General features: G+C 40.0%; 1 protein-coding gene across 4 annotated transcripts in view; it reads left to right on the top strand.

Annotated features, from left to right (window-relative positions):
- The window catches only part of Csmd1 (CUB and Sushi multiple domains 1), a 1,843,561-nt gene that overhangs the window by 1,801,458 nt on the left and 26,262 nt on the right, over positions 1 to 15,841 (top strand). For 3 of the 4 annotated variants that reach the window (XM_045131039.1, XM_045131040.1, XM_045131038.1), the window contains 8 exons: positions 2,833 to 3,021; positions 5,489 to 5,662; positions 7,230 to 7,412; positions 9,146 to 9,322; positions 9,954 to 10,133; positions 12,718 to 12,891; positions 13,130 to 13,303; positions 14,586 to 14,659. In XM_045131039.1, coding sequence (XP_044986974.1) covers positions 2,833 to 3,021; positions 5,489 to 5,662; positions 7,230 to 7,412; positions 9,146 to 9,322; positions 9,954 to 10,133; positions 12,718 to 12,891; positions 13,130 to 13,303; positions 14,586 to 14,659 — 1,325 coding nt within the window. The remainder of the gene's footprint in view (positions 1 to 2,832; positions 3,022 to 5,488; positions 5,663 to 7,229; positions 7,413 to 9,145; positions 9,323 to 9,953; positions 10,134 to 12,717; positions 12,892 to 13,129; positions 13,304 to 14,585; positions 14,660 to 15,841) is intronic. The other variant, XM_045131041.1, reaches the window with a different exon arrangement.

Below are 15,841 nucleotides of genomic sequence, written 5' to 3'. Positions count from 1 at the left end.
GGACTCTCATAGCAGTTTAATTTGCATTTCCCTGGTTGTTATGGATATTGAACTTTTTAAACTGAGTATTAGCCATTTGTATGGTGATCTATATGATTTTGAGGTAGAGTCTCACAATAGTCCATACTAACCTAGAATCTACTATGTAGTCTCAGGCTGGCCTTGAACTCACACTGATCCTATTTCTGCCTCCTGAGTGCTGGGACTAAAGGCATGTGCCACCACACTTAGTAGGTTTATAATTTAACTCTTTAGAAAAGTGTTGAAGAGGCTTAAATCTTACCAACTTCTGGTGTAGTGTTCTTTGTGACTTTAGGCATGTAATTCTCATAACATAAATTTCCCCTTTTATCCTACACAATAACCCCCAAAACACATTGTCAGACTCCATGAAAAAGTCTCCATAATATATGCCAACATGTAAGACATCAGGGTTTCTTGTTTCTTCACACTGATAAAATTGAGACCTGTGTTAGGATTTCACACCTCAAACAGGTAGTTTGAGTAGCATAATGAAGGCAAGAGATCAGGGCGAGCTGTGGACCTCCACAAGGGGCACCTTCCCTAAAGTCTTCCTGTTGCGCTTAACATTATGCCACAAATCAATATGGAGTTGTTCTTGTGGTTTCTGATGTGGATTGACATTACTCCCTGGCATCAATGTCATAAGTCATTATTTACCTGGTGATTGTTGTTGCTGTTGCTGTTGTTGTGTGTGAATGTGTGGAAAGTAAGTATGTGGTATGATTTGTGTGATGTGTATGTGTTTGTGAACAGGTGTGTGCAGATACACTCTGGAGGGCAGAGGAAAACATTACCTGCCTTATTGTACATCAATATGTTTCTTTGAGATAGGGTTTTTCCTCAACTTGGAGCAGCTGTCCTTCAGTGAGTTCCAGCAATTCTCTGGTCTCTGCCACAGATTGGAGTTACAAATGTGCAAAACCATTCACCGCTTTTTATCTGGGCTCTCGAAGTCCAATTTTGTGGGCTTTGGCTTTAGAGGCCTTCATGCTTAAATGAAAAGTGCTCTTAACCACTGAGCAATCTCTCCAGCCACATTTAAGGTGTGCCCAGGCTTGCCTAGAACTTCTAGTCCTAGTCCATCTGCCTCTGCTCCTCAGCAATTCCCTAAACCCCAGCTGGTCATTTCTTATGCTATGCAGTGGCTGAAGGAATTTTATTTCCCATGAGTACATTTAATTCTCTTGCTGAGACAGGGAGAGGGTGTGGACAAGAGGTAAGTTTTCCTTTCTGGGTCAGTTAGAAAGTTTTATCAAGTTCCCTTCGGTGTTGTGGAATACTATTTTTGCATGTTTTTCAAAGTGGCTTTTAAAATATTTTTATTATTATTATTTGGGTATGTAGTATGTATGCTGTGATGTGTGTGTGCATGTGAGTATCTATGTTCTATGTATGTGGGCAGATGTGCTGGCAGGCACACGGCACACAGAGGCCAGAGGAAAATGTCAGGTGTCCTACCTCCATCACGCATCTGAGTATTTTATTGAGATAGAGGCTCTCTCTGAAGGCAGAGCTATAGTTTTCATGAGCCCCAACAAATTTCTGGTCTCTTCTCCCTATACCAGGGGGATTACAGATGTGCATGACCACACTCAGATACTTATATGAATTCTCTGGAATCTAATGCACTCATTAGTAAGGGGTTTTACTTAAGCTTCCAGAACATACAATGTTAAGTGACTGATAAGAATTCTGTACACAACACTTCTCTGAGCCAGAAACATTTGGGTGCATGCCCTTCGGCAGCTGTCCCCTTCCATGGCCTGGGGTGAAACATGAGGTACTCAGACCACTCTTGCTCTGCACCTACAGACACACACAGCTAATTTCTCCCCAGAAGCCCACAGACCTTTTGACTAATGGAGGCCATTTGGCATAACCAGAGCATGCCCTGCACCACACAGTCTGCCTCCCAAGGCTCTTCCTAAAGAGAGAGGGTTCACATCAGAGATGGCCTGACTTACATTTCCATGAAGTATTGATGGTAGAATTGCCATGTCAGCTACATTAACTTCTTCATGCAATGGGAAGGTTCCTTTCAGTGCTCATATTAATGTGTATGTGTCTGTGTGTGTGTGTGTGTGTGTGTGTGTGTGTGTGTGTGTGTGTAACACTGCCCTTGAGTAAAACTATATAAATTAGGACCTTCCAGTTCTATTCATCATGAAACCAACTTTCTAATTTACATTGAAGACACATGTTCTTTTGGAAATTATAAATCAGCCCTATGTCTTAAAAATTACTATAGTTGTTGATTTTTTTTTTTTTGTTTGACATCTCTGAAGGTCATGGCAATAAGTCAAATTTCTTATTAATTCCCCCAGATGAAGTTCTTTCATAAACTGTCCAAACTTATGAGGCACTAAATTTTTGTTTTTTAACAGTCTGTTGCAGAATTTTTGTTTTGTTTTGTTCTTTTATAGCTGTTTCATCTTCATTTTCATTGTGTGTACTCTGTACATAGCACTATTTGGATACGGACAAATTCATATAAGTGCCTAATGAATGTAGAGCATTTTCCCTCTGTTCTCCCTTCTCACTCCTTTCCCCTGAGATTAGTCTCCATTATCTCCCTAGCCAGTTCCAGTTCTGTTTTCATGTCATATATTCATACATGATGTTATAGATCTATCTAAAATTTAATATACACAAACAAGAGAAGACAGATAGCATTTCTGAAATGGATTTAATTCCCTTAACATGGCTTTTTCCAGTTGTATTCATTTTCCTGAAAAAAAAATAGCTTTGTGGCTAAAGAAAACCCCATTATATATGTGTAGGTGATGTATGTAATTTTCTGCTTTTTAGTAGTGAACTGTTCGGATCCAGGATTTGTGGAAAATGCCATCCGCCATGGACAGCAGGACTTTCTGGAGAGTTTTGAGTATGGGATGAGTGTTCTGTATCAATGCAAGAAGGGGTTCTATCTGTTGGGAACTTCAGCCTTGACCTGCATGGCAAATGGATTATGGGACCGCTCCTTGCCCAAGTGTCTGGGTAAGTGAGGCTTCTCCTGGGTGACTACACAGATAAGAAGAGCACTGGAAGCATTTTACATATTCAAGAGTCCTGAGATTTTACACCTTCTGCCCTTCCCATCATCAGCTCTATCATGTCTTAGGATGATTAGGCAAGAAAGCATAACACGTAGTAAGTTGGGAGGAAAAGAAAACATGGTCATGTTCGAGAATCAGACTGCAAAGAGACCTGGTCACCACTGGATACTTTTGCTTTGTGTGTGACCACAAATCTGCTGGCTTTACCTTGTGACATGGGCTTATTTCATACCATTCAAACTATGGTGGTAGACCTCAGCACCATTCATCCTTCAGCCTCAATCTTACTAGTTCTGTGTTCAGAAATATTAGCAAGGGCCTCTGATTTGGGGTTCTGAGCTGCTGACCCTGATGGCCAGAAGAGTGCAGTTACTAGGGGTACCTGATTCAGTTCCTATGAGTACTTCCTGTGAGGTCTAATGTGAACACAGCCAACAGACAGTAGCAGGCCAGCCTTCATATGAACCAGTGGGAGGAACTTGCTATGAAGAGTGAAGGTGTATTCTGAGAAGATAAAACCTTAAATTACCATGGTAGTTCCTCATGCCACTGCATATTGAAGATGTGGGTTAGTAAGAATATATACATTTTCTTACATAGCTGTAGCCAATATTCTGTCCCATAAAGAAATGACAGTCATCTCTAGCTTTAAAAGAATCATGTTTTCAAAACTGTAAGTTTAGGAAATGGTATTGCTATCTTTGAGCTTTTTGAATCAGGCAGAAACAAAGTAGTTCTTAAAATCACAATTTTATCTCCCCATCAATGCATTGTGGGCGTAGGAAGGCAAGGGCATCATAAATGGTCTCCACTCCACAAAGGTGGCACCGTCCCACTTCCCTCCATTGCAGCACTGTGAGCTCCTCTTTGATGTTGCATTGGTATGCTAGATTTTTTTTTCCTTCTTTCAAGTGAGTATTTCTCACATGCCTTACACAGAAATAGTCTTGAATTCTAATTCTAACAATATGATTTATTCCCATGGGGACAGAGAATACCTTTCAAGAAGTAGGATTCAGCTTTATGTAGACACAAAAGGTACCTCTATATGCATCACAATATTCCTTTATCACACACCTGCATTATTTTTTTTTCTATGCCTCCATACTGGGGGATTTTTAGAGAACTTAGATTTTTTTTGTTGCCTCTTGCTATTCCAAAACATTTCTTTGTATCTTCCTGGGCTCATGGAGATCTCATCAGTCATTACACTGATGCTGACATGTTTGCATTAGCAGGAGCTAGGGCTTCACTGATTCTTCTTTCTCTAACTGGCAAGTTCCCACCACTTACTTAACAACATGGACATGGAGAATGCATCTCAGAGGGGATATTAACTACATGCTCCAGAGCAGCACAGCCAGCTTCTATTGTTTCTCTGATAGTTTTCCTTCCTCTCTTTTATTTCGCCCAGAATTGGTCATTTAAACGACAGTGTTTTAGTGCTTTGTATCTAATTGACTTCTCTTTAGGGCTCTAGATAAAACTTGAGTCTCAAATGAATGAATACTAATGTAAAATAGTGAAGGCTAATGTGACCCTAGGGTAGGGCAGGGATTGCTGTTTTTCAGCTCTGAATCTTTCTCTCTGGTCCAGATCACTTCTGTGTTGCTAGTGACCATACAGTTACTCCAGTGTGTGAAATAAATGTCTTTGAATAGTATATTGGCACACTCTAGATAGACATTCGCATGTAGAACAAGAGTATGCCTATTTCTGATACTAATTTGGCAATGTTGCAAAGACAGAGCCAAATCTTCACTTTTCTGTTTTCATTTTGATTCTTGAATTTGCCCATTGTAGGGATACCTGTGAATAGGTTGTAGACCTGATTTGACAGGAACTTAAGGAAACGAATGAAATTGAATATTTTTTTAAAGAAAATGAGTCAGTCATTTATTGTTAGTTTTACTTAGACATTTTATATTTTGCCCATTAGTAGATCATTAAAATGGTTTTCTTAGCCAAGTGGACTTGAAAATTAAGCAGGTTTAATAGAATCTTGTCTCCAAGTAGAGTATAAGATTGACATATTAACTGAAGAAGTCATGAACATAGTTTATATTTATTCATTCTGGTTTCTCAAGTTTCTTATCATTTTTCCCTCATGGGGTGTGATTAGGGGTAGATGGAAAATCTGGGGTGCATGATATTCCCCATGAAGCCTGACATGTAAATTTCAATGTTGGCAAAACTATTTTAAGAACAAAAAAAATCTACTGCCAAAACCTTACCTTCCTTTAAAAAATAAAGATCAGGAGAAACTGTCATTTCTTATCTATCAGGGACAGTGGCATTATGCCAATGTATTTGAGTATGAATTCTTTATAGGTATACATATGGGAACTTTACCAGGCAAAGAAGTGTGACTGGAATGATGTCTTCATGTATTTTAATCTTTTCCTCAGCCATATCATGTGGGCATCCTGGGGTCCCTGCCAATGCTATCCTAACTGGAGAACTGTTTACATATGGGGCCATGGTTCACTATTCCTGCAAAGGAGGACAGAGTCTTACAGGCAACAGCACCAGAGTCTGCCAAGAAGATAGTCACTGGAGTGGAGCCCTTCCCCACTGCTCAGGTGAGGAGCTGTACATTCAACCAATACTCAGGATTTTAAACAAGGAGATAATTATACTGAATATACCACTGTTATTGATCAACAGCATCTGCATCATCACCACTGGTTCCCATCAATCCCATAGATGAGGATCATGCTCTCCATCATCACTAGTCCCTTCAATCACATACAGTAGCATCATCTTCTCCATCAGTATCACTACCCATAATCATATATCAACTATCAACATCATTTCCATCCTCACTGGTCTCCATCAATCACATAGATCAGCACCATATTCTTCATCATCACTGATCACTTCAATCATATATATTAGCATCATCTTCTCCATCGTCACTGGACACTATCAATAGCACCATTGCCACCACTATCACTGGGCCTCATGGTGTGGATCATCTTCTGTACCACCCTAACAGATCTTCTTCACTTTGCATCCTTCTGTAGATATTTCTGATCACCTTAGATAGACACTTGCTTCCATTGGCTCAATGTTTCCGCCTGTTGTTTATTCTTTTGATATTCTCCCTCCCAGTGCTTCTGTATTTCTACCATCTCTTGCATCTGTAAGCACACTAATTCTATTTAATTATCTTAATACTTCTATGGACATTTCTTCAATAGAATTCAATGCACCAGCAAATATAGACACAGCTGTGAAGAGAACTCTTTGTTTGATATTCCTGTGTACTTAGCACGCTTTAACCTCCATCTTTGTCTATACTCACCCGCCAGGGACACTTGCTGCCTTCACCCTTCTCAGCATTTCTCTTCTTCCAAAAATATCATGTTTCCTCATTAATCATATTTTAGAGTGCTATTTTTCATTTTAAAAGTTTTATTTATTTATTTTCTTGAGAGAGAGAGAGAGAGAGAGAGAGAGAGAGAGAGAGAAAGAGGCAAATAGAGAGAGTGAGAGAATAGGCATGCCAGGGCCTCTAGCCACTGCAAAGGAACTCTGAACACATGCTCCACCTTGTGCATTTGGCTTTATGTGGGTACTGGGGAATCAAACCTGGGATGTTTGGCTTTACCAGCAAGCTCATTAATGGCTAAGACACCTCTCCAGCCCATATTTTGTTTTAATGACATGGAAGCAATGTCATGTGTTGCTGTCATGTTGAGGGCTATGATAGTGAAAATATTTCTTGCCATATTGTCATTATACTATGTAACACAGCCCATGTTCAATATACATTTAAGTAACTTCATTTAATAACTTTTAACAAATATTTTTTGTTTATTTATAATTATTTATTTGAGAGCAACAGACACAGAGAGAAAGAGGCAGATAGAGAGAGAGAGAGAGAGAGGGAGAGAGAGAGAGAGAATGGGCACTCCAGGGCTTCCAGCCACTGCAAAAGAACTCCAGATGCCTATGCCCCCTTGTGCATCTGGCTAACGTGGGTCCTGGGGAGTCGAGCCTCTAACCAGAGTCTTTAGGCTTCACATGCAAGCATTTAACCACTAAGCCATCTCCCCAGCCCTCATTTAATAACTTTTAGAGTTAATAAGCAAAGCAACATTTTTTTTTTAAGTTGTGTTTTGCTTCTGTGTTTGTACTCCACAGGGAATAATCCTGGCTTTTGTGGTGACCCAGGGACCCCTGCACATGGGTCTCGGCTTGGGGATGAATTTAAGACAAAGAGTCTTTTACGCTTCTCCTGTGAGATGGGCCACCAGCTGCGGGGCTCTGCTGAGCGGACATGCCTGCTGAATGGGTCCTGGTCAGGAGTGCAGCCAGTGTGTGTGGGTGAGTGATTCAGCCCTGCAGTCTCCTTGAGCCTTAAAACCACTAGTAAATTCCATAATGATTGACTCTATCCCCTAGGAATCCCGGCGGACTTTATCACTTGTTAAATTAAACCTTTGCCTCTAAAAGCTATAAGAGCATCATCCAAAAGTATGAGTGAGTAGTAGAGATATCAGTACTGGACCAAAGTTCCCTATCCTTTGAAAGTTTGTAACTCAGAAGTATTTCTAAATCTTCAGATAACAACCTGTAATTCTTCCTCATGGTATGACCCTGGAGGTAAATGAAGGAGGTTATGGGTCAGTGAGTAGAAGCAAAGCAATCATGGATGAGATTTATGTGCACCATAACTATTGTCACTTCCCATAACATTGCCAATCTTCCTATAGTCCTCATGCGGAGCCCTTGAATACAAAGCTATCTAGGGTTATAATCGGCGTGACATTTTGAAGTCAATATATGTGATTGTTTTGGGAGATGGGGGGGGTACTCCAAGGATGATTTGGAGGTGCCAAGACCTTTTATACTACCAGGTCCAGCATCAGCAGTGTCTGCCATAAATTAAGGTGAAGTGAGATATGGTTGACAACAGCATTTTTAAAGTTCAGTAAATAGTACTAGAATTTAGACAGGTTTGACTTCAAATATTGGATTTCTATGCAAACCAGCTTGCCAACTTTGGAGACTAAGAAGGCTATGAAGATTCATAGCAGATGTGTTTTGTGTGTAAAGAACTCTTACTATAAAACTTGGACAATAAGAATAAATATTCTGCAGTGACCTGACTTTCAAGAAACATCAGAAAGGCTTCTGACATCACATCACTGGCCAAGAGTATTTCTATCCTTATGTAATCACCTTCTCTTATTCCATTAACAATAAAATCTTTCATCCTGATGGGAAATTGGAATGAGTCATGAAAAAAAAATGTTAAAACATTTTTAGAGATCAAATAATTTATATAGCTTTGATTTTTCAACATCATATATTTAAGATATCCATTAAATTCTGTTTGCTTTGGTGAACAAAATAGTAGAGGTGAAATTGTCACCTTGGCATGTACCTAGCAGCAATGAACACTTCCTTTTCTTGCTTACCTAGAAGTATACACAGTAAATTAGAATACAAACTGGTTGCATTAACCATCATTAATTGAAGTGTCAATGACTATATGTGACTTTAGGATACTTAGAAAAAGAAAATAGTCATGTGATAGCAAATTAACACAGCTGTGGCTAGATTTATTAATATATCAGAGACCATTTTAATAGACAATTTATATATCATTATTTGTATTTCTGAGGTATATATTATGTTTTCCAAGTGACATCTCAAGGGGATATAACAAATGACATAATTTTTCCAGATTTCAGACAAACAAAGAATATGCAAAGAAAGATTTATCTGAATTCTCATATCTTATGCATATCTTGAAAAGTTAACAATAATTCTTTTGAATACAAGCATGAATTACCATGTATCAAACCTTTGAGTATTCCAACTTTCACTCAAGTGTTGATGAGTTTAGAAGTCATACCATTCAGAAAGTATGATGTGAAAACACAATGTTTGTTTGTGACTGGTGGATCAGATAAATCCACAAGTCCCTTGAGGTGCAGCTAAAGACACACCATAGAGATATTCCTCACACTTCTCTAACAGCACCCTTGGCTCTGCATCTGTCATTTCAGTCATAGCTCACTCCTTGGGTTGCTGTATTTATTTCCTGACAGCTGTGTCCTGTGGGAATCCTGGAACACCCACCAACGGCCTGATTGTCAGCAGTGATGGTGTCCTCTTCTCCAGCTCCGTCATCTACGCTTGCTGGGAAGGCTACAAGACCTCAGGGCTCACCACGCGGCACTGCACGGCTAATGGGACCTGGACAGGCACGGCACCAGACTGCACAAGTTAGTGCCTATGTGGGAGGACCAGAGGTCATTCCGTGCAGCCTATCACGTGGAGAAAAATGTCTGATTTCAAAGTCTTCTGTTATTTTTGAATTCACTTAGGAAAAGGGAAAACTATAAGTTTATAAGTTTGATATGCTGATCCTTTTTCTTAGGCACTTTAAATTTTTTCTCCATATTTTATTATTTTTTTATGAAGCATACAGAGTTTTAGGTATCATTGTGGCATTTTAAAAATTTATGTAGCAAAAGATGGCAGTTAGGCTACGTGCTATAAAGTAGAAACTTAAAGAAAAACAAAGTTTCCCTAGCTGCAGGCCATCCAGTGTGAAAGGAATAGTTGTTTGGTTCTGCGGCCACAGCTGTGTGTCCTTGATAGGCACAGAATGATCTCACAGCAGGCTTAATCAGGGACACTAAAGGCTGGCAACTAGCACCCACACAGCCACCCACCAACACGGGGCACACAGCAGGTCAGTGAAATCTGCATGCAGGGCCAGTGCAGTTTTAATAATTCACCACTTAATCATGTTGCATAGCAGCTCACAGAGCAAGGTGGATAGAAGCATGACTAATTCATGTGTGATAATTTGGCATTGCTCTGCTTCTTCTTTTGCTACCTGCCTTCTAGTTATAAGCTGTGGGGATCCAGGAACACTGCCAAATGGTGTCCAGTTTGGGATGGATTTCACATTCAACAAGACCGTGAGCTACCAATGCAACCCTGGCTACCTCATGGAGCCCCCAGCATCACCCACCATCCGCTGTACTAAAGAGGGCACATGGAATCAGAGCAGGCCCATCTGCAAAGGTGCGGGCCGCCATTTACCAGTCTTGTTGACTGGTATGGAAGCGTTGTTAGGATTGTACTTTCTTTAATATACCAAGCTTGGGCTGGAGAGATGGCTTAGTGGTTAAGTACTTCCCTGTGAAGCCTAAGGACCCCGGTTCGAAGCTCGGTTCCCCAGGTCCCACGTTAGCCAGATGCACAAGGGGGCGCATGCGTCTGGAGTTCGTTTGCAGAGGCTGGAAGCCCTGGCGTGCCCATTCTCTCTCTCTCCCTCTATCTGTCTTTCTGTGTCTGTCACTCTCAAATAAATAAATAAAAAATTAAAAAAAAATATTTAATATACCAAGCTCCTCAACAATCCAGAAAATCTAAAAGGTCTTGGCAACACATTGACTGATATGCAGTCACTTTATTTTCCTAACACATTGATGTCAGTATTCAGATGGGAAAACTAAGTCCCAGAGGGCTATAATGAATGGTTCAGAATCACAAACAAAGAGTAGAAAAGATGAGGCCCAGGTGAGCTGTTCTTCCTCTACAGGAAAACAGGCTCATCGTGGCCATGTTATATCTATGTAGATATGATGATTAATCTAGTCACAGGGATAGGGAGGCAGGTAGACATGAGCTCATCACCTGGGAGTGACAGAACACTGGCAGAGGGTCAGTACTGTGGGCCAAATGTTTAGAGGGAAGATGACTTGCATACGGAGAAGGCACAAGAAAGATTTATTTTCTATAACCCAGATGTGATGGCTTGGCCTGGAATATTGACAAGAGAGTGGAACTCACAATGTCTGTATGATGGCCAGGGATGAGCATTGTCAGGACTTCTTGTCTGACATCAAAAGGGGATGACTAGCTCTCCTGTCTGCTCACTTGGTGTGTGTCCAGAGGGGAAGGAGAAAGCTGAACTGGAAAGCTGTAAGGCCAAACACATCAAAGCATGGAGTTTTCCTCCTTACCAAACAGGGAACAGAGAAATGACTGAGAGTAAGAGCCAGGACACTGGGGAGCTCTCAGGATGAGGGCTGTCCTTCAAAGCTCAGAAGGACTCTGGATTTTGTGAATTTGTTATGAGGCTTCTGTGAGCCCTGGATGCTGAAACTGCTGCTCCCTTCTTAGTTTGACAGAGAGCTGCTGGGTCATCTTTTCTCTCCCAGTAGAGTCCAAGGATACAACTCTCTATATCCTTCATTTCGCTGGTAGCTCTTTCCACATGTCTTCTATGTGACCGGCACTGAAGAAAATTTAATGGCATTCAAAATTCTGTGCTGGGTACTTTGTAGTCATACAGACATGAGGGATGTGGATTAAGTACTATGCCCACTGGAACCTTGAGTATGTTTCTGTAGGCCCATATTCTTCCTTCTAATATCTATTACATTCAAGTTCAGCACCAAAGCCACCATCACCATTCCCTACAAGACCTCTCCTTTCCCACTCCCTCTCCCCCGCCCTTCTCTGCTACTCACTTATCACCCTGTGCTGAGTGTTGCGGTTCTGTCTGCTCCCTGGACGTTTCTCTGAATAGTACCCCTACCCCCGCCATACATAATGAGTACATATTCCCCCAAGAAATATCTGTTGAAAAAGTTGAGTTGTTGTGCAAAGGGTTGAGTGTTAGAACCAGCACACACATGCACCAGGTGTGTGACTGTTGTGCCTTCTTGTGCTTCTCCATGAGGTTGCATTAGTGTGAAGACACTTTGTGTCCTCCCCAAACACCCAAACATCCACATGAAAACTGCCATTGAGTCCAAAGAATCAGGAAGTTTCTGACTTTCAAATCAGAGGGTGACTTAATGCTTTGGTATTTTTTTTCCTCGATCTTGGAATAATTTCTAGACAATGGAAGGTTGATCCTTGGAGCATCTCCTCAGAATTCATCCCTAGGATAATGTCCCCCTATCTTTGATATGTGGCATTTTGAGGTGTCTATTATCTTCAAAAGTATAATGAAACAACTAGCCAGTAGCATCTCACAGAAACTTATTTAATGCATACATTCTCTTTATAAAATATATTCAGAAAATGAGTAAATAGATTACATCATTTGAGAATAATTACATGCTGCCTTTAAATAAATAAACATTACAGATGGTAGGAAAAAGCCTGACCATCTGTATACATAATTTGAAACCTTTATTGATGTCACATAACCAAGTTCTCATTTGATTTATCCTTGATTTGCAACATAGAAAGACATAAATCCTTTTTCTGTTCTTGGCCTTGTACATGTTCAACATGTAGGATTTGGTCTTGTTTCATCTTGCAGTGTGTTGTGTTTTGACTTGATGTTGCTTTTACATTCTAAACTACTGAAGAAACACGCAAGGAAAATGCTATTATTGCTCTCTCTGCCAGCAGGTTTTTTTTTTTCTTTCTTTCTTTCTAATTAAAATGTTTAGACACCATTTGTAATTCCGGGAAAATCAAACCACAGATCATTTTCTACAGTTATTCGTGGCAGGAGCTGCGGCATGGCTCATGGGGGGAACAGTGGCATAGGGGGTAGGTATAGCTGTGGTGATAGCCATGGCATGGGATGTGTAGGAGCTATGGTGGGAGTATTGGTGTTTAATCAGCCTGTTTTTGGCAACAGCTGTTCTATGTAGTCAGCCTCCTCCAGTGCCGAATGGAAAGGTAGAAGGAACGGACTTCCACTGGGGTTCCAGCATCAGCTACAGCTGCATGAATGGCTACCAGCTATCCCATTCTGCCATCCTGTCCTGCGAAGGCCATGGGGTGTGGAAAGGAGATGTTCCTCAATGCTTGCGTAAGTCCAACAGCCACAGCTCACTGGACTCATTAGCACTCACTGGAAACACCAAGGGACAATCTGAGGAATGTAATACGTAAGCAAACTATGAAGTCTCAAACTGGAGCCTGCATGGTCCCAGGTCAGGTGCCTTCCACTTAGGCCTTTGTTTAATAGTTAAGTCTTAAGAATCTAAAGAATCAAGCTAAACAAGTCTCACTGGTTAACTGGATCCCTCTTGGTTGTGTTTACACAGCTGTGTTTTGTGGAGATCCGGGCACCCCTGCAGAGGGCCGTCTCAGTGGGAAAAGTTTCACCTATAAGTCTGAAGTCTTCTTCCAGTGCCAGTCTCCTTTTGTACTAGTGGGGTCCTCAAGAAGAACCTGCCAGGCAGATGGCATGTGGAGCGGTGTACAACCCACTTGCATTGGTAATGCTGGCTGAAGAGCTCAAAGGGTGAAGGGGATGCTTTGGGGTAAAGGCACATCTTTGCAGATGGGCAGTTTGTAAATAGGTCATAGACCACATTGTATGCAAGGTCTTCTGCCAAGTGAAGTGGCAATTGGCTAAACCTACATGCAACCTCATGTAAATCCTCAAACTGAGCCAGTGCCTACAGGCTAGGCTACTGGACTCTTCCTCACCTCATTATCTCCATCAGCAGCCCTCTTCAGCAGACAACAGTATCCCTCAGGGGAAACAAGGATGGAGTTATTGGAATCCCCAGAAAAACCCATCACCAGAAGAGAAGCAGTCCTGTCTCCACAGACTCAGTTCTTAACATGTGTTAATTTTGACCACCTACTTTTGCCAATATTCTTCTATAAACTTATAGTAAAGCAATTCCTGGCTCAGAGCTTTGGCAATTTGCGAGGAAACCAAATTAATCCACTTGAAAATGAAAATAGTATTTGAAATAATTTCACTTAAACATTTCTTCAAACTGTAGGACTATTCATTTTAAGTTATTTCATATTAAGTACTACTACATGGTGAAAATTCTTGTACAGAAAAATATATTCCTTTCCCATATCAAGGCAGTTGACAATGGGAAGCAAATTTTGAAAAATCATCTATGCCATGTTGAACTAGAAGCTGGGAGTAACCATAATGCAGTCAATCCCATTGTTCATGTCCTATGTTTGGAAAAATGTCTCTGATGGCATGACTGTGTTATAGAAGGATAAATATATTTCTCATTTTGTTGTTCACCTCTTATATGCTTAGAAAATGTCTCAGAGTCTTGCCATTAGGTTCCCATTTGGAATGAGATATATATATATATATATATATATATATATATATAATTTTTTTTTTCACTTTGAAACCTTAAAGAAGTTTATCCAAAAACTTGGGACTAATATAATGGATGACCAGTTGACATGACCTTTAAGTGAATTTTTGTACAGCAAAAGATCAGAATAGAAATCATTGAAGGTAGTTTAATATTCAAGAATAAATATCTTTCAGTAGAGGGAATTATACCAGATAACAAAGAAGAATGGCTTATTCTTAATAGATGGGAATATACAAGATTATTTAAAGTCTGATAAAATATTAAAGATTATTATCCAAAGATACCTGAGGAGGTTAAAAAAAGTAGGTAAAAACTTTCATGAAAATTATTTTGTACATTTGTGGAATATTTTCTTAATTTTATAACATATTTTAATTAAAATGTTGCAATGTTTTGTTTCAACTGTGAACTGTAGATCCAGCACATAATGCCTGCCCAGATCCTGGCACCCCCCACTTTGGGATACAGAATAGCTCTAGAGGATATGAGGTACTTAATTTTTATGTTATATGTTATTGGATTGATAATGTCTGCCTGGTATGTGCCCATTGTTATATAATTTACTATTCCTATTATATTTTCTCATTCAATGAAGACTGCTACATAAGCTATGGCTGTGTTCATCTCTGTTTGGAACCACACGTAATTCTATACTCTTAGTTTGCTGAAATCAAGAGACAATGATCAAACCTGAGTGATTTGATCAAATCTGAATGAAAGGTTCATATAAAATTCTCCATGTTCAGCCAGGCATGGTGGTCCATGCCTTTAATCCCAGTACTCAGGAGGCAGAGGTAGGGGGATCACTGTGAGTTTGAGGTCACCCTGAGAATACACAGTGAATTCCAGGAAAGACTAGGCTAGAGTGAGACCCTACCTCAATACATGTAAAACAAAAAAACAAAAATCTCCATGTTAAGACTAACTATAATGGGAAAATTATAACAAATTCTAGAGAGAAAAACAGAAAATGAAGAAAAATTGTGGTCCAGTCCTCACACTAAGCTTTGTTAAGATAATAGTCCCCATAGGGTCTCTTAAAGTACCATGAATCATTAACATGTGCATTATCATTTTGTAATTTTGTTTTGTTTGATTTTTTTTTTTTTTTTTTTTTTCCTGAGGTAGAGTGTCACTCTAGCTCAGGCTGACCTGGAATTCACTTTAATCTCAGAGTGGCTGTGAATTCCAGTGATCCTCTTACCTCTGCCTCCTGAGTGCTGAGATTAAAGGTGTGCAACAACATACCCGACAGGGAATGTCTTTTATTTTTAATAAAATGTGCATGGGAACTCCCATTAACACTGGAGAAATACTGAAAATGTAAATTTGAAGTGGAAAGTATTAGCCATCTTAAGTGTGGATGACTTAAGTACCATTGTGGCTCTCTGGCATGACTTTGAAATGCAAAGTTAAATGGATGCACTACTTTCAAGTTAGAAATTCCACCAATTTAGAACCAAAAAAAAAAAAAAAAAAGAAAAGAAAATTAAATTAAACATCTTTGCCTCAGCCCCATCTTTTGCCCTCTCATGATCACAAAAGTGTTCACATTTTGCTGGCTCTGGCATATAGTGCTATTTTTTATCCTCCTTTCTGGCATCTCAAGAAATATTTCATAGTAGATGGGTTGAGTTTAGCACATTTTGTATTATGTCCCAGATATGGCCT

Source organism: Jaculus jaculus, chromosome 12, assembly GCF_020740685.1.
Source record: "Jaculus jaculus isolate mJacJac1 chromosome 12, mJacJac1.mat.Y.cur, whole genome shotgun sequence".
Classification (NCBI taxonomy): domain Eukaryota; kingdom Metazoa; phylum Chordata; class Mammalia; order Rodentia; family Dipodidae; genus Jaculus; species Jaculus jaculus.
Note: the sequence above shows the minus strand (reverse complement) of the source record. Positions and strands in the feature narration are given on the sequence as shown.